Genomic DNA, 25,097 nt, shown 5'->3' with positions numbered 1-25,097 from the left:
TATGGGAAAGGATAAAGGGAAGACTACTAGATATTGAAAGACAGAGCTTAATAGAGGAATGTAGAGAGAGAGTCTCTTTATCAGTATTAAATAAATTGGTGGAAGTAATAAACCCGAAAACGGAGTTTGAGGGTAGAAGGGATAAGAGAGGTTTGTATTGGTGGGTATTGGGTCTTCCGAGGAATAGGGGGTGGGTTGGTAGTGAGAATAGGGATAGATGTGTGTTATGTGGAGAGAAGTGGGAGGACCTGCATATTTTTAATCAATGCCGACCTTTGGCGGAGATAAAGATCAAACTACTAAGTAAGAAGGAGCTGCATATGGTAGGGGAAAGCTATAAGATAACATCTTGGTTATGTAGAGAGTGGGAGAAAGGAACGAATATAGCGAAATTCTTAAATGTGGCCAGAGCTATATTTATAAAGAAATTGAGGGAGTAATAGGGGTTGTGCAGATAATGTGGTTCGTGCTGAGGGAGAAAGGGGGAAGGCATTCTGCTCAGAGGAATGGATATCCGCCCTGAGCAAATGCGGGAAGGGTATCATGGTAATCATGATATCAGAAGAGGGGGCTGTAGTGTTAGGGGAAAGGGGGAGAACACCTTGCCCTGTGGAAAGGTGATCCGCCTGGGGCAAAGGGAAAGCCTGAGAAAATTAGGTAAGCGTTGAGAAAAAGGGAGGTTGAGTAGGTTTGAGGGTAGTGTAAAGCTTAGGTGGAAGTAAAAAAAAAAAAAAAAAAAAAAAAAAAAAGCGAGTTGACTGAGTGAACTAATGGACTTGGAATGGAGTACTGTCTGTTGGTGTGTAAATGAGGAGTGAAAAAAAAATGGATTGTTTAAGTGTATTTGTGTGAGGAGGGAGTATAAAGAAGGTATATGTGATAGAAGTGTGATAGATTAAGTGGGAAGGTAGTTAAGGAGAAAATGTTGGCAGTATGGAAATTATGAAAGTAGGTCAAAAAAAAATTCTTTTAAAAAGAATTTAAATGGTGTAGATGCCTTGATGAGGGGTGTAAAAATTGAGGGATTCTTGATGTTTATGTATTAAGTTTAATAGGATGGAAGAAATGGGATCTAACAGTTTGATGTAATTGAGGTGTTGTAGTCTGAGAAGACGGAGTGAACTAATGGATTTGGAATGGAAACTGTTTGTTTGTGTGTAAGTGAAATGTTTAAAACAAAAAAGTCAAATTGTTTTAAGTGCGATATAAAATGATTGTTAGTTGATGTTTAAGTCTGAAGCTTAATAAGGTGAATCGGTTTGATATATGAAGTGTGGTGCGGTAGGTGGAGAAGACTGAGTGAACTAATGGACTTCGAATGAAAAAAGTTTGTCTGTGTAAAAAAAAAAAAAAAAAAAGTGTTAATTGTTTTAGGTGCGTTGATGAGGGATTTTAAATGGTTGTTAGCTGATGTTTAAGTCTTAAGTTTTTATAAGGTGAGATGTAAATAGCGGGAGTAGTGCGTGAGAGGTGAGGGTGACGTATCAAGGGAAGAGGGAGGGGTGGGGGACTTGACCCCACTCCAAAGAAGATAGACTTGAGCATGTCCGCACGGAAATGAAAAGGATAGGGAAGGTAGTGTGCTGACAAGGGACAAGAGTATGTGTGACGTACATAGCGGAACTGTGTTGCAGGCCACCTGTTGGGTCTGGTTTCAGCCAGGGTGGCTTGTAACACATGATAAGGAAAGGAACACAGTGTTTGTCAGCGAGGGTCGGTGAGATACGATACCAGTTCTCACGTGGCAAGGCTGGTGGCTGCTGTAGACGGGTTGGTGGGCGTGTGTTCCATGCCAGGGCTGTTGCAGCGACCAGTCTAATTATTATTTTTTTTTTTTTTAGGTGGTAGTTAGGGGTTGGGCTTTGGGTAGTTAGTAGTGCGGTATCGTCCTGCATGTGTGCTGGCTATCCGCGTACGTGTGGGATGATACTGAGTAGATGTAGAGGTAGTAAATGTAGTTAAGTAGTTTTAAGAGATATGTAGTTGTTATTATTGCTTGTTTTCCTTTGTTTCGCTCTGTCTGTCTTTATTGCCTGTAAGCCGATGGTGTACACTAGGGTGGGCAATAAAGATATGTATGTATGTATGTATGTACCTAGGTACTTACAATGATGCCCATAAGGAACTTTCACCCCATCAACGCAGTAATTAAAACTGAGAGGACTTTTTCTGTTTGTGAAACTCGTAACCTCACTTTTAACCCTGTTTATCACCATACCATTGCTTCCTGTCAATCTCACAACATTATCGAGGACATTTTGCAGTTTCTCACAATCTTGTAACTTATTTATTACTGTATACAGAATAACATCATCCGCAAAAAGTCTTGTCTCTGATTCCACTTCTTTATTCATATTATTTATATACATAAGAAAACATAAAGGTCCAATAATACTGCCTTGAGGAATTCCCCTCTTCTTTCACATTAGATACCGTATTATAACACAGAGGCGGACGAAAGGTAAATGTGAATGTCTACAAAATCTAAAGCTCATAAAACTGATCAATAATACATTACACTGACTATTTTTGTTATGCGATTTGTTTCCGATAGATTACTGCCTGAATATTGGCGGAAAGTAGCTCGGGAGTTATGATTGTCCAGTCAACAGCTAGTATGAAGATAGAGTTGTAATTCAAGGCGACATGTTGGAGAAAATACTCATTTAAAGGGATCTGAATAATTTACCAAGAGACAGATTTCCACGTTCTTTAATATCAACAAGTGATAGGGGATCTGCCACCTGGCTGATAGCTCATTACTCACGACTCTATTGAAAGCAATGGGGTAGAAACTATTTAATTACAGTAAAATCCAAATTAATTCAACAAGAATAAAGATCTATAATGATTGGCAAGGACAGATGTTTCTTTAACCAGACATGTGGAGAAAGTGATCTGAGGACAACACGTCATGCTCAATGGTCCGTGACTGACAGTAGCTACAGTCATGCTCTGTTGCAAAACCAGCTCCAGCGAGGGTTGACAATCCACATCAGTGAAGGGCACTAGGTCTTAAATAATAATAATAATAATAATACCCTCGGGGGAGCCTGTTAACACCTAGAGGGCGCCTACAGCAGTGTGGGCTGGTGAAAATACCTCGGAAATGAACCCGCGGACCAACAGCTCCTGGGGCACCCTCTCTCCAGGGGTCATAAACATGTTGGACCGTAACACAGGGTGATGTGTGAAGACCCCAACGACATCAACAGCAGAGAAGATAGACTTCGATATGGTGGTGATGGCGGAAGTGGCAGGTGAACGGCTTCCAAGGCGGAGGGAGATGTTTAGTACAACCTCAACGGCTAGGAAGGCAGGGAAGATTGGAATTGGAGCTCACAACCTCGGTCAGGATATGTATGTATGTTTGTTTAGTTAGTCTTCAGCCCTAAGGATGGTTGAATCCTCTACAGCTCCGCCATCAGTTGTCATAGATGGCCTAGGCGTAGTAGGGAAATGAAGAGCGAGGTTGCTTTCCTCAGATTAGGGTGTAATAACTCTAATCCACCCAACACAGTTTTCAACTAAAGCATGGAGGACAGACATACGGAAATGATTTCCCCAGGTGGTACCCAATTCACCGTTACTTTGAGTGACGTTCATGGGGCTCCGGATTCTGGGAGCCCACACCGACATGCTACAAGGATGAGTCACAGAATCCTGAAACCTCCTGCAACAAAATACGGCATAAACAGCCCAACTACTTTGCCACGTTCAATGTCAACTCCCTAATCAAGATAAGTAAACTGAAACATCTAACAGACACTTTGACACAGCACCAGATTCTGATCACGGCAGTACAAGAAACCAGATATTCCCATGAATATGCATTCGAATCTCAAGGATACTGGATCTTCGAGGGAAAAGTGGAGCTTCGGAAGGTAAAGAATATCCCTCATTTGGGGACTGGCTTCATTGTCAGCTCGACCCGAGAGGAAGGTTTTAGAGAGCTCTGAGCTAAGGTCCGACATACCTCCAAATTTTATTGGATAATTAAATATGTACAAGAAAATAAATATTGGTTGAAAATTAAATACACGAAATATTCTATTGGCCAGCATCCAAAGTTGGCGGTAAGAGACAGAAGTGTAGCAAACTGTGATACACAAAATTTGGAATTCTCGTAAGTCCTTCTCAGTTTCCTTAAACCAACCGGGCTTGGTTTTCTTATTGTGGAAATAGTCGAAGATTCTTTTAGTTATCCTTTTCGGGTCATTCTTAGGATGCGGCCATAGAAGTCAATTCTTCTTTTTCTTATTGTGTCGGTAATCCTTTCTGTTTTCATATACAGTGTTTCATTGCTGATGTGTGAAAGTTCGTTATTATGAAATTTGTGGCCTAGAATTTTTCGTAGTATTTTGCTTTCCTTGATCTCCAACATTTCCATTGGACCATATGTAGTTATAAACAGTGTTTCTGAAGCATAAAGGGCTTCAGGCTCGACTACTGTATTATAATGTCCGATCTTGGAATTACAGGAGAGTATTTCGTAAGCTGGAAGGCTATTTCTATTTCGGGTTCGTGGAGATTCAATAATTGCTTTCTTCTCAAGACCATTCCAATTTATCTGTTCACCAAGGCATTTTAAATCTTTGACGATTTCTATTTTTTGCTTCCCCACTTTCAAATATTTTGGAGGATTCTTAATGTTGGTTATTATTTTGGTCTTTCCAAAGGCGATTTTGAGACCTATCCTCTCTACTTGCTTCAGCAGGTGGATGGACTGCTCCTTGGCTGCCTCCCATACCTCAGCTAGTAAGGCCATGTTGTCTGCGAAAGCTAAACATTTGATCTTTATCCCCTTGTGTACTGTTCCCAATCTTATTCCACCACTGGTTGTCTTATCCCATTCTCTGACTACCTTCTCCAAGGCACAATCGAACAGTATGGGGGACAGTCCGTCACCCTGTGGGATACCAGTTTTGATCTCAAAAGGTGCCGACAATTCTCCCATGAATTTGACTTTGGAAAATGTATTAGTGAGAGTTTTCGTAATGAGGTTTGTTTTGTTGTCCAGACCGATTGAGTACAGAAAGGAGATTTTGCCGGTCTAGTGAGTCATACACCTTTTGGAAGTCAATAATAATAATAATAATAATAATAATAATAATAATAATAATAATAATAATAATAATAATCAATATAAACGAATCTTCAAGTACCTTTGGGAAAAGAAAACAACTACCACCTGGATTCAAGAAGTCAAGAAAGACCTGGAAAGGAACAACATACGAGAAGAAGAATTATTGGAAAGAAAGATTTTTAGGAAGAAAGTCTTACAAATGGAAGGATTCCAAGGGAGGAAGGAAAAGAAAGCAGGCACAAAGTGGACTGAAGACAGGAAAAAGAAACACAGTGAAACAATGAAAGAATACTGGAAGAAAAGGAAAGAACAACTAAGGAGGAACAATTGAAATTGTAACGTGGTCCTTAGAAGGCCGTAACGCAATAATAATAATAATAATAATAATAATAATAATAATTTAAAAATGTTATTTGCTTTACTTCCCACTAACTACTTTTACGGTCTTCGGAGACGCCGAGGTGCCTGAATTTAGTCCCGCAGGAGTTCTTTTAGGTACCAGTAAATGTACGGACACGAGACTGCGTTTTTGAGCACCTTCAAGTACCACTTACACCGTTACAGGCCTTCAAGCCAGAGTTAAACTCGTGACAAAGCAGGGACTCTATTTCGATTCATTGGGCAGGAATCGTCACGTAACACAGATCAGTGGACCAGCTGGACGGAAAGCAGCTGTTTTGACCTGATTTGTCTCTCGAGCACTGACTCGCCTGTCGCGAAGGTCGCGAGGAACAAATAACACCACAATAGCGAAGAAAGCGGTCCAAGGATCTAATATGGAGGGAGAAGGAAATGGCGTGTTTGGATTAAATTATCAGTAGTTAACTTAATGGTCTGAAGCAGGTTTACTTAATTGTCGGAACATGTCCGAAAACAAGGCAGGTCATTAAATTAATTAATGAGTTAATTTATGTCGTACCAAACTTACTACATACAAAAAACATGACTGTAGTGCCATCATAGTACTCGTTCTGCGTTGACCTGCGGTCACGAGAAGTAGGTTTAGCAGCCGGCGGATTTTGACCGCGTGTCTGTTGTTATTTACTATTCAATCACAAAATTCCGGAGAACATGATTGAAATAGCAAAGAGAAAGGAACTGCAGCTCCAAGAGGAGGTATATTACATATTCACACGGTGATGAACGTGGCAACATCTTCAGCGGTATTCACTGCTTCTAATATACATACAACTTTAGCGTTCAATCTGCAAGCCTGTGCTATCGTTTACTTCTATCTTTCTTATATTTAAATCGTCGTCTTCGCCTCCCTCTACTGCTGTTATCCATTATTTTCCTAGGTAACCTATCCTCCTCCATTCGCCTCACATGATTCAACCACCGAAGCCCGTTTATGAGTACAGCTTCAGCCTTCACTTCCTCATTCCGAGTACCCTCCCGCCATTGTTCCCACCTGTTTGTACCAGCAATCATTCTCGCTACTTTCATGTTGTTTACTTCCAACTTATGAATTCGATATCCTGAATTCACCCAGCTTTCTCTCCCGTAAAACAAAGTTGGTCTGAAAACAGACCGATGTAAAGATAATTTCGTCCGTGAGCTGACTTCTTTCTTACAGAATACTGTTGATCGCTTCTAATATCAGACAGAATTTTAAGAACCTTGGACGAGCCATGAAACGAACCGAGGACCGCTAGGTAAGTAGCAGTCACACACTACGCGACAAACTGGTTTAGGTGATGTAGCCTCTACTAGTGCCGTATAGGAAATTATCGGCTGCCGAGACCTGTCGCACACTTCCGGGGCTGCACCAAATGGCTTATTACTGGTATGAAATAAACAGCGGAAACCGGAGATCCTGAGTGAAGTACTTTGGCCAGCACACATTTAACATGCAATCAGGGATAATTTAAAAGACGAGGTGGAAAAATACAAGGCCATCGTTTGGTCACGGAGAGACGTCGCAGGTGTATAGTGTTCTATATATAACAAACATGGGATACAGACATTATCGTAGCTCCACCATAGGCTTACTTCTCATTATTCGTCCGATGGACTCAACTCCACCGTTTATTGGTCACCGTAGAACTTATTATAATTAAGTGTGATTTACTAGTTTACACGACATTATTTGTTCAAAACTTATATTTATTATCGATAATGACCAGTTTGGATTTCGATCAGGGAGAGGTACTAAGGAGGCAATTCTGGCATTACGTTTAATTCTGGAAAGAAGACTTGACAAGAATGGGGCCTTCATTGACTTAGAGAATGAGTTGACTGGAAACAGCTTTTGTTACCATGAGAAAGGTAGACGCCTCATACTATACATATACAGAATGCAGAACACTGATTTTAAATGCCAAAACAGGAAGAGGAGTTAGTCAAGGATGTCCACTCTCTCCTTATCTCTTCAATATGTTCATCGACGAAGCCATCACAGTCATGAAAGAGAAAACATTCTATAAGATTTGCAGAAGATATTGCCATTCTAGCAGAAACAGGCAAACGTGTGCAGAGAATGATCAACATACAGCAGAAACTTTAGGCAAATGAAACCTCAAAATTAATGCAAGGAAAACAAAAAACATGACAATATGTAAATCCAAGAAAACACCTGTAGCACACATCAAAATTGCCCCCGATAACATTGGACAAGTGAAACAGTTTTGCTAATCACGAGTGATAATCGGAGCATAGCAGAAGTCACGGAAAGGACAGCAAACTGGCAGGGAGCGTGCTTCTGTACGGCAGCGAAAGACTGAAATGACGAGCAGTACGGAAGTCCTTAGAGAGAGGAGAGAAACGGAGAATATTGGTCACATTCTGCGGCGTGAGGACTTCCTAAGGAAGAATTGCAGGGAAAAGTGTCTTGCTTCAGAGGATTTATTTTTTGCTAGTTGCTTTACGTCGCACCGACACAGATAGATCTTATGGCGACGATGGGACAGGAAACGGCTAGGAGTGGGAAGGAAGGGGGCATGGCCTTAATTAAGGTACAGCCCCAGCATTTGCCTGGTGTGAAAATGGGAAACCACGGAAAACCATTTTCAGGGCTGCCGACAGTGGGGTTCGAACCTACTATCTCCCGAATACTGGATATTGGCCGCACTTAAGTGACTGCAGCTATCGAGCTCGGTCTTCAGAGGATGAACTGCAAGCAAGACTTACACCGAGGTGAAAAGCCTGGCTGAAGAATATGACTGATGAAAACTTATATCAAACCATAAAGGTTGTAATAAGGAAGTCATTAAGGAAAAGACGAGAGAAATTTAATTGTTACCTTTATTTTATATTGTTAAGATTTTAGTTCACAGACCAAAAGTGTGCATCTTACCGAGGATTTATTTCGTGGTTTGTGCGTCATTTGCCGCATGTATCTTAACTTTAGTAAACTATTTGTACGTATTCTGGCGCGTTGATAAATGAGAGTGCTTAATCCGACATGCACTGAGCGTATGGCTGTCAATTGTTGCCAAGTAAGTGATCAAATAAATAAATAAATAAATAAATAAATAAATAAATAAATAAATAAATAAATAAATAAATAAATAAATAAATAAATAAATAAATAAATAAATAAATAAATAAATAAATAAATAACATTTATCACATTACAGCAAACGCAGTCATAAAATCAGCATTGAAGTGTGAGATGGTATTCCCGTTTACCCCCGTAAATCGCTCCCCGGAGTTGTCAAAATTTCACTACGAATAGGATTTTTTTTTTCATGGGTGAGGATTAGCGGTATTTGTCTCTTTATAGTTACCCCGAAAATTGATCACAATATCTTAAATCTGAAGAAGATGCTTGCCACAAACATAAAATTAGCTACTGAATTCCATGATTTATGTGCTGAGGCAAGTGTCTTTTTCTCCCTTAGAGAAGGACTGGCATATTGTTTGTTGCTATAACAAGGTAGCAAGGAAGTACTACCGGTTATTTCGTGAGTTTGCTAGTTGAGAAAACACCTCTGCACTATTTCGCAATTAAATGCTGCACTCACGGAGCTTGTTCTTATTTGGAAGTTTCAGGTTCAGATTTTTAATAGTTATTACTGCAGAAGCATGAGATGGTGGTGGTGGTGATTATGTTTTAAGAGGAAATACAACTAACACCAATCAGAGAGAAAAATGGAATGGATCCGACACTTCGAAAAATGGAGGTATGAGCCAAAGAGAGACAAGGGCCACGGAGGGCTCTAGGCCTCGAGTGTTCTAATACCGTCGGGGTCGGAGAAGAACAAGAGTTGACCAAGGGAGGTCGAATAGGATACATAAAAGTGAGGATACTGGTACAAGTAAGGGGAAAGCAATGCCAGGACTCAGCTCAGGGCCCCGTGGTCGCGAAACGACGCTCCTACGTTGAGAGTCTCTGGAGCCCCTTTTAGTCGTCTCTTACGACAGGCAGGGGATACCGTGGGTGTTATTCTACCGCCCTAACCTACGGGGGCATGAACTCAGCTAAGGGCCCCGTGGTCGCCAACCCACGCTCTCAAGTTGAGAGTCCCTGGGGCCCCTTTTAGTCCTCTCTTACGACAGGCGGGGATACCCTGGGTGTTATTCTACCGCCCCCACCTACAGGGGTACAGAAGCATGAGAGAAAATCCACTTAGGATAGCTGCCCTAATTCTAGGTTCAGCCTATTGAGTAATCTGTAAGAAAATACATTTAATTAATTATCATTTGAATTTTTTAAATGTTGCATTATTTATTAATTTTCGGGCAGCTATCCTCCGATGGATTCTATTAAGTTATCCAGATGATTTTGTAGTATTTGGAGTCAATCCCTCAAAATGCAGTTGACATTTCTTGTAGAACAGTAGTTGGGAGTCGAAATTCGCGATTGTTCACCGCACACCAAACAACATGCCAATAACTTTCCCGTTATTCATTTTATACTTGTGTTCCAAGTCAGGTCAGATAGTGCCTTTTCTTTTCTGTACCGACCTCCTTCTCGCTCACTGTTGGATCGATAATAACTGCAACGTCTGCTCTTTTAATGGAACCTACGTACAAGTCACTTCTTCATAAACTTCGAACTGGTTTGTATTTCGAAAGGAGTCCGCTGTTCTTCTTCTTCTTAGCCTATGGTGCCTCTCCTTTGCGGCAGAAACCAAGAACAAGGAAGGGTCCAGTCTCGTTGCAATCACGGCAACTGCAACAACATTTCAGTTCTTTTTTTTATGACGTTCGTCCATTGAGAACAAGATGGGCCAGTCTTCATTGATATCCAACTGTTAGATTTCTTCCAAGTGATTCACCTTTGCCACGATGGGGGTAAGCTTTTCCACTGTTCAAATTCCTGATCGAGAAGTTTCTCTTTTTTACTTAGATCTCTTCGTCAATTTCTAACTTAAGATGTCTTAAATTATTGCGAATTTCTTCTTTGACATTTCTGGAATGTTACGTTTCAGGCGGTTGTGCATGTTTAAGAATGTTTCCCATGAAGCCTTCATAACACCCAAACGACGGACTGTTCTAAATGAATACAGCATAGATTCCATACATACTGACATACTTTCTTGGCAGACTCTCTAGCCTTTGCACTGAGCCCATAATTCTACATTGCTGAAATGCTAATTGCGAGAGGGAGAAAAACGCGCATCCATTTCTATATTCCAAGCTCACCTCGTGTTCCGTGGCGTGACAACTCACAGCGGGAGGCGAACGAGGTCGGAGCATTTCGGAAGACCTCCGGTAATCAATAATGAAATTCTGGCTAATGACCCTCAATGCGAGAGATTTCGGCACTCTCATTAGCGAAGAGATTAATTGATAATTTTGGGAAACATTTGAGGAAGCTAACTTCGCAGGGTGGAAATTTATTTAATTATGCTCAGAGAGAAGTTAGCATGCCTGAAGGCAGAGTGGAATTATACGTTCATCCTGTCAAAATACGCGGGAATCGCCGTACGCGGAATTAATTAATTACGTCCGTGCAGTGTGTTGACACTTAGTTATATTTTTGTAGGGTTTACACTACGAAAGTGGTTTCGAATCGTCAGCTGTTATCACATTTTTATTTTCATTTTACGAGTGATTTATCACTTTTATTTAACTTCAGTGTTTGGTGTTTCTTCTAAACGCACAGTCAATTAATGTTCCCCTGCATTTCGCAGTTCTGTTCCTTCAGAACGATGTAACGTAAGATCCCCTCGGATCAAGTGTTGTTTGTTCGTTCTGAACATCTGTTTGGCGTGATGCATCGGGATTCCTCTGTAACTTAAGGGTGTCACGAGATGACAACACATGATGGAATGTTATTTTTGACTCTGATAATTGCTGTTAACTTGTAACAAACACCTTGCTATCCAAAGCAACTGATAGTCAATTTGGTTCGATTAAGGATCTATTCGAGGATGTTCCAATATCCGAGAGGAGAGTCGACTTAATTAAATGTAAATTTGGAATTCTACTTGTTGAAGGCCAGATTTTGCACGGATCGTGTGGTTAACTCAGTTATCGTTTGGACCGATGTTGCCCGATTTTCAAGTTTTCATATTCTTTTCTCTGGTTTTGCGGTCGCGTTGTCATTATTTGAAAGAGAATAATATAAACATTTTCAAGATACTTTTACCACTTACCATTGTGATTGCGTTATGATATGTGGTTACAAACATTTCAGTGATATTTTTTCTTGCCTATTTGGTAACAATTATCGCGATTTCCTCACATGGAGTAGTTATGCTCTCCGCTGAACCCTATCGGTTGGTCAATGAAGTGACCGCAAGATTCAAGAATCGATAGAGCTCTGTCGAAGTAGCCGAGGCAGACGACCAACGATGTTCAAGGGTTCAGCACGAAACATAGCTTTTCGTTTGGTATTACTGTGGATTGTTTTAAAGCCTTTTAATTTTGCACTGAATAAATACTTTTGATTTTTTGCATCTTTAAAAAATCATCGAGCATTTCACTCGCACATTGAGTAACTCCCAACGAAACTTCCTTCTACTCATTTTGCAGATTATACTGTAAGAAGGCCACATTAACAAGACAGTTGTTCTGCAAGTGTGCTGGTGGTGTTTTAAGAGGAAGTACAACCGCCCTGTATATAACAGTAATCAGAGGGGAACACGAAGACATCGGTCAAAGGAAGGCCAGGGCCACGAAGGGCGTCAAAATGAAAGACTCCGTAGGCTTCGGGAGGTCGCAAAAGGGAGGTCGGATATGATAGAGCGTGGCACAAGTAAGTGGAAGCAATGTTAGCACTGAGCTAAGAGCCTCGTGGACGCCAAGCCATACTCCTAAGTTAAGAGGTCTGGGGCGCCCTTTAGTCGCCTCTTACTAACGGCAGGGGATACCGTGGGTGTTATTCCACCACCCCCACCAACAGAGGATTGTTCACCAAGTGTCTTCCTTCAAATACCTTGAGACTGTAATGACTGAGCATTGCGATGTCAGGATTGGGCAAGCCAAAAAATTCTATTCACCAGCTTCGAGAAGAAGAAAATACAGTACACGGAAATATTAGCCAGTGTCGCAGTGTGTCAGTTTCCTGCTCGTCAGTGATCCGCAGTACCAGCCGTGTGGAAGTGACGTAGTCTGCTACTTGTGCTTGAATCAGTGCGAAGAAAAGTCTCCATAGTGCGAACTGCAGGTGGAGGAGTGGAGGAGGTCTGTATCTGTATCGAACATGACGAGTAACGTCACCGGTAGAAGCTGCCTGAGGACTTACAAAACGAGCACTTTGCATTAACTACAGCACCAATGAAACATTTTCGGTCTGGCCACGTGGAAGAGAAACATATTCCAAGATCAAGTTGACGATGGAAATGTACAATAAATGCAGACGCTCAACTGACAGCATCCATACATTAGGAGACAAGGTGCCAGCCCCACAGGACCTACAGAAAAAGATAAAAAGTATTCGTTCCGTAGGAGGCAGAATAGGGCGCATATTCTACTTCCGACCGGAAGCTCATATCCCTGCTGCGAGCAGTGAAAGAAAAATCCACATTTCTTAGCAGACAAGGTAGGGGTTCCCCTACTACGAACTTCCTCATTGTGGCGAAAGTTGAAGGGAAATGATGCTCTATCAAATTTACAAAATCACTTCTGACCTAAATGCAGTTTCTTTACTAGTTTTCTTTCTTATTCAAATCCTAGCGAAATCAACTTCCTTCTGTAATGTGTTCCTTGGTTCAATACCCTCAGGCGGTTTTAGTGTTTGTTGAAAAGGTCCACATCGAACGGGCTTGACTCTCATTAGCGCTCGTAGTGGTAGAAAAGGCAAACCTAATAGACCGGATAACGATCATTAAGAAATGTTTGTAATTTTCAGGAAGAACATATTCTCATTATTTATTATATTGTATTTGCCTAAATTTCGTAGTCGATATTTCTAGCGTGTTTTCAACATTGCGTTGCTTGCCTGAAGGGCTAGAACCGTGGATTGTTTTTGTTGGACTCGTTAATATAAATTGGCTTTAATCTAGATATAGGGGCTGCCGGGCCGAAGCGGTAAAGGCGTGCTCGGTTCGCCCGGAAGGACGTGGGTTCGAATCCCCGTCAGGAGGTCGTAAAATTTAAGAAAAGAGATTTCCACTTCCGGAGGTGCATATGGCCCTGAGCTTCACTCAGCCTACACCAAAAATGAGTACTAGGTTAATTCCTGGGAGCAAAGGCGGCCGGGCGTAGAGCTAACCACTCTACACCATCACGTGCCGAGGTTAACAATGGTGGAAGTCCTTACCTTCCACTCCTCCAATGGCCTTCATGGCCTGTACGGAGGTGACTTTGCTTTGCTTTTAATCTAGATATAACGTGTATTTATTTAATAAAGTCTTATGTATGGTTGATGTACCGACAGGTTTCGTGGGACCAGAAGACGGCGCCAGTCTTGAAGGTGTTCAGAAAGTTACTCGAGTGTTCAACCTCAACCATGCCGTGCCTTTCCGACTGGACTCCGCCAATCAGGCGAGCAATAGCAAGCAAGGTCCACTGTACGTCACTTCGCTGAACCAGGAGGAGCAGCTGCAGGTAAAGTTCCTGTCAATTACTTTACGCATGATTGAAAACCATGATCGAAACCATTAGAATCCGTTTTGCTTTATCTTATCTATTTGTTTGGTATAACATCATCAGCGGGGGCTGTATCTCTTCAGAACAGTTTTTCCGCCTGTCTGTTAGATGTCGACTCTACCTATTTAACAATCTGAACTTGCGGTCACGCAAAGAAAACTTAGTTCCTAACTAGGGACGGGAAGTTCGCGCCCAGCTCATCTGCCTGCCGTTGACTCACCACTCTCCGCACTTACTTACAAGAATTGCTCGTACCTTATGACAGGAAGTGTTGGAAATATTCTCCTCCTGCATCTACACATTTCTGGCATTGTCTTAGGAAACTCCAATTCGCATACATAAGCTCGTCTATTTCTCTCCGGATATGTTCTTTCAGTCGTCCCAAGTGTGAGGGTTTCTTGCATACATTTTATTTATTAAGCTCTCGCCGTAAATAAAACTCGCAAACAGTTAAATCTGGGGACCGTGACGGTCATAAGTCCGTACTAATAACATGCTCTTCAAACATTTCCTCAATTAACTTTAATGTGTCATTAGCTGTATGCGCGGTGGCAGAATGCTGCCGAAAATATCCATTTCAACAGTCAGTGCCAGTCAGCTCGTCGAAACTTAAGTTTGAGTATATTATCCCTGTATCTTATGCAAGAAGAAAGTAGGTCCTATAATTCTGTATCCATTAACTGCGCACCATGTAGGGAATTTCGTATACGCGATGGGGTTTTTCTGTACTCCAATATCTGTAATTCTGCGTTGAAACAGACTCCTGTAAATGCTTCGTCTTACGCGTTGAACGTTACAAAAACGTACCCGCTTATCAATGCAGGTCGTGCTCAGCTTCTTGTCCAAGTCGTATGTTCTGATCTTTCTGCGATTGCATTTACCTTTCCCTCGTTAAGTGCACATTTTTAACACTTCGCTTCTTCTCGAGTGAAGAACAACTTCCTCTCAATTTGTTTACGAGTTTCCACAGGTTTCTCTATGTGGAGGGTAACACTTAGAAATCGCTAACGACTTCCCACGAAGACACTTGTTTTCACATAATTATCGTACACAAACACCCTCTCCTCCAGCGTATACACACTTCACAACTCGAGAACAGCTGGAGCGACAGGTCAACACTAAGCACGGTGCGAAGTGCGGCCATTCCCGTGCTGTCTAACGGGAAGTCATGAGTCAACGGGAGGCAGATAAACTGGGGGCGCCTGCCGGCCAACCGATCAGAGAAACTCACTGAGTTTGTCGCGCCATTGAATGAATATCCAGGACAATTATTAATGCAAACCTCTAATATATGAACAGATTATGACCATTTTTATTGTGCATAAAAATTGATATTTCGTCTTTTTAATAGATGCATCATATTTAGGGTATGGCCTAAAATGCTATATTAAGGGGATATTGTGCTTATATAGGCATGCCCTGGCATTTTCTACTAATGTATAATATGTTCCGCGAGTGCAAGGAATGTAACTGATGACAGTGATGAACGTTTAGCTGCTCAGTATGAAGGAGTGCGAAATATTTTTCATCAAGGAACAGCACGATGCTCTGTGTCTCGTGTTTCCCCACACTTAAGCTGTTTGGGGTTATTGTTTACCTACGAGGAATCAGCTTATCAATGCCCCTGTCACTTCGTGCGATCTTGAACGAAGTTTTTCGCGTTACAAAGTTTTGCCGAACGAAAACAGACCAAGATAGACCGTGGAAAGCATCCCTCACTGCCTAAACTCAAATAGCGAGGCTGGCACTTTAAAATGCAAAAAGTAACGACGTGAGTTACAGATAATCGTTCCATTTTATGGAAATATGCTCAGGTTGGTGCTGCATATTTTATTGCACATGTCGGTACTTTGTGGGCATACACAGTTTTTAGGGCATGAACTTACGATCCTTACTAGTAGAAGTAATCGTGTGGCTATTTCTAGCCGAGTGCAGCCCTTGTAAGGCAGACCCTCAGATGAGGGGTGGGCGCTATCTGCCGTGTGTAGGTAACTGCATGTTATTGGGGTGGAGGATAGTGCTATGTGTGGTGTGTGAGTTGCAGGGATGTTGGGGACAGCACAAATACCCAGTCCCCGAGGCAGTGGAATTAACCAATGAAGGTTAAAATCCCAGACCCGGCCGGGAATTGAACCCGGGACCCTCTGGACCGAAGGCCAGTATGCTGACCATTCAGCCAACGAGTCGGACACGATCCTTACTAACCAATCATTGCCACTTCAGATGCACTGCAAAGTGGGGGCACAAGTCTCTTCGCACCGTGCTCCATACTGCCTGGGTGGCCACAACCCGCTCTACAGCAGTGATAACACAGTGACTAGGAGTTAGGTCGGCAACTTGTCCGTCAGTGCCGTTAAGCGGCTATGCATACCTTCTAGGCGTAATACGATCGGCCTTTGGTCCCCACCAGATATTTTCCCCACTATATTTCCATCGGGGAATATTCCCATCCTATATACAGTAGCTGAAATATTCTACGTATTTCAATCTTCCATATTTTCCCAGCTTGCATCGCTTCAATCATATTATTTATGTAGGATACAGAAACGTGAGCCGAGGCTCTTCTTGGTGCAATGTCGAGTAATTACAATAACGGGCATGAAACTACAAAAAAGGTAAATGTAGTTCGTGTAATCAATAAGAGAGAACAAAGCTACATGATCACTTAAAGTATTTTAGTCCATCACATACTTTAATGTTGAAAACACTCCTTAAGTATTATACCGCGAAAAACAAGACATTTCAGTCGTAAAATCGCTTGTTCCTTTACTTTTTTCTTTTTTATTCAAATCCTGGCCAAATTAACTTATTTACACAATTCTTTTTGCTTCAATACCCACAGGTAGTTTTTGAATTTTTGTAAAATGTCCACACCGAATATACACAAGGGCATAAGTGAAACTCTGCATTGACTCACATTAGCGCTCGTAGCGGTAGAAAAAGGCAAACTCCTAATGTAATCGACCGGATAACGATAATTAAGAAAAGGATTGTAACATTTAGGAATAAATAAAGAATATATTCTCATACTTTATTTACCTAAAATTAGTAGCTAATAACCTTACGACTTTTCAACATTGAGTTGTTTTTCTGAAGGGCTACAACTGTGGGTTTTTCTTTTACAGGATTCATGGGACGAAGTTGGTACATGTTCATGTTTTCTGGAAGTAAATTATGAATTATACATAGTTATAGAGCGAAGCCATAGAGAATTTTGACCATAACTAGCAGAATGTACCTTACTCTATCAAATACAGTATTATAAATAATACCTGTTTCATAATTATGCACCTGTGAATTGGTAATAATTGATGTGTTTTAGCGGACTGAAAACTTTAACTAGTGTGGGAAATTCTCTCAACTCCCTCATATCACGTCATTGGCGCCAGGAAGTACATCCGGTCATAAAAACCCGCCACGACATATTCATACCCGACACACGGGACAAACAGAAACAGGACGTGTACCAAATAACACATAAGAACATACTAATGCCCCTCAAAAACGCACGAGAAAATGTATACCTCAATCTACATAAGGACACCAATCACAGGGATTTTTTTTACAGATATTCTCCACCTGGTTACTCTATGATAGATTAGCGTTGATTTTTCATACCTCATCCTCTGCAGTTCTTTAGGTAGCAAATTTATTGATCTACTTATGAACAAAATAGTGATTATTGTTTTAAGAGGAAGTACAACTGGGGTGGGAAAAGAATAAGACTTGACCAAGGGATATAGGATAGGACAGATGAAAGTAAGGAGCCTGACAAGTGGAAGCAATGTCATGACTCTGTTATGGGACCCGTGGTCGCAACCAACGCTTCCAATTTAAGAGCCCATTGGGCCCCTTTTAGTCGCGTCTTATGACCGGCAGGGGATATCGTGGGTGTTAGTGTACTTCATCTAGCCTGTGTGGAAAATGATCCTTAAAAATACTAATTCTTCAGACCGTTAGACACTGCAATCACTTATATGACAAACTTCTGAACCTCCTCACAACCAAGTCAAAATGCCTATTATTTTCAACCAGCATTTTATAAAGCGTCGCTGCAAGACTATTGACAAAATAGTTTCAAGGTGTCAGAGTGCGTGATTTTAGAAATTCGGGAGTCGTAGTTTGATTATGGAGAGTGGAAAGCCCAGTCACTGCAACCTTTACGTACCTGCACGCCTGGAACCTTTGAAGTTAGAAGACTGAAATCATCTTAGCGGTTTTGAACGTACTCTTGATATAAGTATGCCGTTTGGCTGTGGGTCAACTGAAATCTTGCGTTACTGAATTATGTGTGGCGAAAGTGTAACCATAGCAACCAAGCAAGGCTGTGATGTAAGGTATGGATAGATCACCAGACAATAATACCCAGCAACCGTGCAGGCTGTGATGTAAGGTATGGATAGATCACCAGACAATAATACCCAGCAACCGTGCAGGCTGTGATGTAAGGTATGGATAGATCACCAGACAATAATACCCAGCAACCGTGCAGGCTGTGATGTAATGTATGGATAGATCACCAGACAATAATACCCAGCAACCGTGCAGGCTGTGATGTAAGGTACGGATAGATCACCAGACAATAATACCCAGCAACCGTGCAGGCTGTGATGTAAGGTACGGATAGATCACCAGACAATAATACCCAGCAACCGTGCAGGCTGTGATGTAAGGTACGGATAGATCACCAGAAAATAATACCCAGCAACCGTGCAGGCTGTGGTGTAAGGTACGGATAGATCACCAGACAATAATACCCAGCAACCGTGCAGGCTGTGATGTAAGGTATGGATAGATCACCAGACAATAATACCCAGCAACCGTGCAGGCTGTGATGTAAGGTATGGATAGATCACCAGACAATAATACCCAGCAACCGTGCAGGCTGTGATGTAAGGTACGGATAGATCACCAGACAATAATACCCAGCAACCGTGGAGGCTGTGGTGTAAGGTACGGATAGATCACCAGGCAATAATACCCAGCAACCGTGCAGGCTGTGGTGTAAGGTACGGATAGATCACCAGACAATAATACCCAGCAACCGTGCAGGCTGTGATGTAAGGTACGGATAGATCACCAGACAATAATACCCAGCAACCGTGCAGGCTGTGATGTAAGGTATGGATAGATCACCAGACAATAATACCCAGCAACCGTGCAGGCTGTGGTGTAAGGTGAGGATGGATGGTCAGACAATGTCTCCTAACAGCCGTGCAGGCTGTGATGTAAGGTATGGATAGATCACCAGACAATAATACCCAGCAACCGTGCAGGCTGTGATGTAAGGTATGGATAGATCACCAGACAATAATACCCAGCAACCGTGCAGGCTGTGATGTAAGGTATGGATAGATCACCAGACAATAATACCCAGCAACCGTGCAGGCTGTGATGTAAGGTATGGATAGATCACCAGACAATAATACCCAGCAACCGTGCAGGCTGTGATGTAAGGTGAGGATGGATGGTCAGCCAATGTTACCCAGCAACCGTGCTGGCTGTGATGTAAGGTGAGGATGGATGGTCAGCCAATGTTACCCAGCAACCGTGCAGGCTGTGATGTAAGGTGAGGATGGATGGTCAGCCAATGTTACCCAGCAAGCGTGCAGGCTGTGATGTAAGGTGAGGATGGATGGTCAGCCAATGTTACCCAGCAAGCGTGCAGGCTGTGATGTAAGGTGAGGATGGATGGTCAGCCAATGTTACCCAGCAAGCGTGCAGGCTGTGATGTAAGGTGAGGATGGATGGTCAGACAATGTTACCCAGCAAGCGTGCAGGCTGTGATGTAAGGTGAGGATGGATGGTCAGCCAATGTTACCCAGCAAGCGTGCAGGCTGTGATGTAAGGTGAGGATGGATGGTCAGCCAATGTTACCCAGCAACCGTGCAGGCTGTGATGTAAGGTGAGGATGGATGGTCAGCCAATGTTACCCAGCAAGCGTGCAGGCTGTGATGTAAGGTGAGGATGGATGGTCAGACAATGTTAACTAGCAACCGTGCAGGCTGTGATGTAAGGTGAGGATGGATGGTCAGACAATGTTACCCAGCAAGCGTGCAGGCTGTGATGTAAGGTGAGGATGGATGGTCAGACAATGTTAACTAGCAACCGTGCAGGCTGTGATGTAAGGTGAGGATGGATGGTCAGCCAATGTCTCCTAACAGCCGTGCAGGCTGTGATGTAAGGTGAGGATGGATGGTCAGCCAATGTTACCCAGAAAGCGTGCAGGCTGTGATGTAAGGTGAGGATGGATGGTCAGACAATGTTACTCAGCAAGCGTGCAGGCTGTGATGTAAGGTGAGGATGGATGGTCAGACAATGTTACCCAGCAACCGTGCAGGCTGTGAACCGTGCAGGCTGGGATGTAAGGTGAGGATGGATGGTCAGCCAATGTTACCCAGCAACCGTGCACTCTGTGGTGTAAGGTGAGGATGGATGGTCAGACAATGTTACCCAGCAACCGTGCAGGCTGTGATCTAAGGTGAGGATGGATGGTCAGACAATGTTAACTAGCAACCGTGCAGGCTGTGGTGTAAGGTGATGATGGATGGTCAGCCAATGTCTCCTAACAGCCGTGCAGGCTGTGGTGTAAGGTGAGGATGGATGGTCAGACAATGTGTCCTAACAGCCGTGCAGGCTGTGATCTAAGGTGAGGATGGATGGTCAGACAATGTCTCCTAACAGCCGTGCAGGCTGTGATCTAAGGTGAGGATGGATGGTCAGACAATGTTACCTAGCAACCGTGCAGGCTGTGATCTAAGGTGAGGATGGATGGTCAGACAATGTTACCCAGCAACCGTGCAGGCTGTGATCTAAGGTGAGGATGGATGGTCAGCCAATGTTACCCAGCAACCGTGCAGGCTGTGATGTAAGGTGAGGATGGATGGTCAGCCAATGTTACCCAGCAAGCATGCAGGCTGTGATGTAAGGTGAGGATGGATGGTCAGACAATGTTAACTAGCAACCGTGCAGGCTGTGATGTAAGGTGAGGATGGATGGTCAGACAATGTTACCTAGCAACCGTGCAGGCTGTGATCTAAGGTGAGGATGGATGGTCAGACAATGTTACCCAGCAACCGTGCAGGCTGTGATCTAAGGTGAGGATGGATGGTCAGCCAATGTTACCCAGCAACCGTGCAGGCTGTGATGTAAGGTGAGGATGGATGGTCAGACAATGTTACCTAGCAACCGTGCAGGCTGTGATCTAAGGTGAGGATGGATGGTCAGACAATGTTACCCAGCAACCGTGCAGGCTGTGATCTAAGGTGAGGATGGATGGTCAGACAATGTTACCCAGCAACCGTGCAGGCTGTGATCTAAGGTGAGGATGGATGGTCAGCCAATGTTACCCAGCAACCGTGCAGGCTGTGATGTAAGGTGAGGATGGATGGTCAGCCAATGTTACCCAGCAAGCGTGCAGGCTGTGATGTAAGGTGAGGATGGATGGTCAGCCAATGTTACCCAGCAAGCGTGCAGGCTGTGATGTAAGGTGAGGATGGATGGTCAGACAATGTTAACTAGCAACCGTGCAGGCTGTGATGTAAGGTGAGGATGGATGGTCAGACAATGTTACCCAGCAAGCGTGCAGGCTGTGATGTAAGGTGAGGATGGATGGTCAGACAATGTTAACTAGCAACCGTGCAGGCTGTGATGTAAGGTGAGGATGGATGGTCAGCCAATGTCTCCTAACAGCCGTGCAGGCTGTGATGTAAGGTGAGGATGGATGGTCAGCCAATGTTACCCAGAAAGCGTGCAGGCTGTGATGTAAGGTGAGGATGGATGGTCAGACAATGTTACTCAGCAAGCGTGCAGGCTGTGATGTAAGGTGAGGATGGATGGTCAGACAATGTTACCCAGCAAGCGTGCAGGCTGTGAACCGTGCAGGCTGGGATGTAAGGTGAGGATGGATGGTCAGACAATGTTACTCAGCAAGCGTGCAGGCTGTGATGTAAGGTGAGGATGGATGGTCAGACAATGTTACCCAGCAACCGTGCAGGCTGTGAACCGTGCAGGCTGGGATGTAAGGTGAGGATGGATGGTCAGCCAATGTTACCCAGAAAGCGTGCAGGCTGTGATGTAAGGTGAGGATGGATGGTCAGACAATGTTACTCAGCAAGCGTGCAGGCTGTGATGTAAGGTGAGGATGGATGGTCAGACAATGTTACCCAGCAAGCGTGCAGGCTGTGAACCGTGCAGGCTGGGATGTAAGGTGAGGATGGATGGTCAGACAATGTTACTCAGCAAGCGTGCAGGCTGTGATGTAAGGTGAGGATGGATGGTCAGACAATGTTACCCAGCAACCGTGCACTCTGTGGTGTAAGGTGAGGATGGATGGTCAGACAATGTTACCCAGCAACCGTGCAGGCTGTGATCTAAGGTGAGGATGGATGGTCAGACAATGTTAACTAGCAACCGTGCAGGCTGTGATGTAAGGTGAGGATGGATGGTCAGACAATGTTACCCAGCAAGCGTGCAGGCTGTGATGTAAGGTGAGGATGGATGGTCAGACAATGTTAACTAGCAACCGTGCAGGCTGTGATGTAAGGTGAGGATGGATGGTCAGCCAATGTCTCCTAACAGCCGTGCAGGCTGTGATGTAAGGTGAGGATGGATGGTCAGCCAATGTTACCCAGAAAGCGTGCAGGCTGTGATGTAAGGTGAGGATGGATGGTCAGACAATGTTACTCAGCAAGCGTGCAGGCTGTGATGTAAGGTGAGGATGGATGGTCAGACAATGTTACCCAGCAAGCGTGCAGGCTGTGAACCGTGCAGGCTGGGATGTAAGGTGAGGATGGATGGTCAGACAATGTTACTCAGCAAGCGTGCAGGCTGTGATGTAAGGTGAGGATGGATGGTCAGACAATGTTACCCAGCAACCGTGCAGGCTGTGAACCGTGCAGGCTGGGATGTAAGGTGAGGATGGATGGTCAGCCAATGTTACCCAGAAAGCGTGCAGGCTGTGATGTAAGGTGAGGATGGATGGTCAGACAATGTTACTCAGCAAGCGTGCAGGCTGTGATGTAAGGTGAGGATGGATGGTCAGACAATGTTACCCAGCAAGCGTGCAGGCTGTGAACCGTGCAGGCTGGGATGTAAGGTGAGGATGGATGGTCAGACAATGTTACTCAGCAAGCGTGCAGGCTGTGATGTAAGGTGAGGATGGATGGTCAGACAATGTTACCCAGCAACCGTGCAGGCTGTGAACCGTGCAGGCTGGGATGTAAGGTGAGGATGGATGGTCAGCCAATGTTACCCAGCAACCGTGCACTCTGTGGTGTAAGGTGAGGATGGATGGTCAGACAATGTTACCCAGCAACCGTGCAGGCTGTGATCTAAGGTGAGGATGGATGGTCAGACAATGTTAACTAGCAACCGTGCAGGCTGTGATGTAAGGTGAGGATGGATGGTCAGACAATGTTACCCAGCAAGCGTGCAGGCTGTGATCTAAGGTGAGGATGGATGGTCAGACAATGTTAACTAGCAACCGTGCAGGCTGTGGTGTAAGGTGATGATGGATGGTCAGCCAATGTTACCCAGCAACCGTGCAGGCTGTGGTGTAAGGTGAGGATGGATGGTCAGCCAATGTTACCCAGCAACCGTGCACTCTGTGGTGTAAGGTGAGGATGGATGGTCAGACAATGTTAACTAGCAACCGTGCACTCTGTGGTGTAAGGTGAGGATGGATGGTCAGCCAATGTTACCCAGCAACCGTGCACTCTGTGGTGTAAGGTGAGGATGGATGGTCAGACAATGTTACCCAGCAACCGTGCAGGCTGTGATCTAAGGTGAGGATGGATGGTCAGACAATGTTAACTAGCAACCGTGCAGGCTGTGATGTAAGGTGAGGATGGATGGTCAGACAATGTTACCCAGCAAGCGTGCAGGCTGTGATCTAAGGTGAGGATGGATGGTCAGACAATGTTAACTAGCAACCGTGCAGGCTGTGGTGTAAGGTGATGATGGATGGTCAGCCAATGTTACCCAGCAACCGTGCAGGCTGTGGTGTAAGGTGAGGATGGATGGTCAGACAATGTTACCCAGCAACCGTGCAGGCTGTGATCTAAGGTGAGGATGGATGGTCAGACAATGTCTCCTAACAGCCGTGCAGGCTGTGGTGTATGGTGAGGATGGATGGTCAGACAATGTGTCCTAACAGCCGTGCAGGCTGTGATCTAAGGTGAGGATGGATGGTCAGACAATGTCTCCTAACAGCCGTGCAGGCTGTGATGTAAGGTGAGGATGGATGGTCAGACAATGTCTCCTAACAGCCGTGCAGGCTGTGATCTAAGGTGAGGATGGATGGTCAGCCAATGTTACCCAGCAAGCATGCAGGCTGTGATGTAAGGTGAGGATGGATGGTCAGACAATGTTAACTAGCAACCGTGCAGGCTGTGATGTAAGGTGAGGATGGATGGTCAGACAATGTTAGCTAGCAACCGTGCAGGCTGTGATCTAAGGTGAGGATGGATGGTCAGACAATGTTACCCAGCAACCGTGCAGGCTGTGATCTAAGGTGAGGATGGATGGTCAGCCAATGTTACCCAGCAACCGTGCAGGCTGTGATGTAAGGTGAGGATGGATGGTCAGACAATGTTACCTAGCAACCGTGCAGGCTGTGATCTAAGGTGAGGATGGATGGTCAGACAATGTTACCCAGCAACCGTGCAGGCTGTGATCTAAGGTGAGGATGGATGGTCAGACAATGTTACCCAGCAACCGTGCAGGCTGTGATCTAAGGTGAGGATGGATGGTCAGCCAATGTTACCCAGCAACCGTGCAGGCTGTGATGTAAGGTGAGGATGGATGGTCAGCCAATGTTACCCAGCAAGCGTGCAGGCTGTGATGTAAGGTGAGGATGGATGGTCAGCCAATGTTACCCAGCAAGCGTGCAGGCTGTGATGTAAGGTGAGGATGGATGGTCAGACAATGTTAACTAGCAACCGTGCAGGCTGTGATGTAAGGTGAGGATGGATGGTCAGACAATGTTACCCAGCAAGCGTGCAGGCTGTGATGTAAGGTGAGGATGGAT

The 25,097-nt window shown here is 44.0% G+C and overlaps 1 protein-coding gene across 1 annotated transcript in view; it reads left to right on the top strand.

Moving 5' to 3' along the window:
• LOC136882227 (uncharacterized) overlaps nucleotides 1–25,097 on the top strand; it is a 104,435-nt gene that overhangs the window by 49,255 nt on the left and 30,083 nt on the right. Inside the window, exon 4 of the mRNA XM_067154784.2 lies at nucleotides 13,857–14,026. Within this exon, the coding sequence (XP_067010885.2) occupies nucleotides 13,857–14,026 (170 nt within the window). The remainder of the gene's footprint in view (nucleotides 1–13,856; nucleotides 14,027–25,097) is intronic.

This window comes from Anabrus simplex, chromosome 10, assembly GCF_040414725.1.
Source record: "Anabrus simplex isolate iqAnaSimp1 chromosome 10, ASM4041472v1, whole genome shotgun sequence".
Classification (NCBI taxonomy): Eukaryota; Metazoa; Arthropoda; class Insecta; order Orthoptera; family Tettigoniidae; genus Anabrus; species Anabrus simplex.
This window is presented reverse-complemented; position numbering and strand designations above follow the sequence as displayed.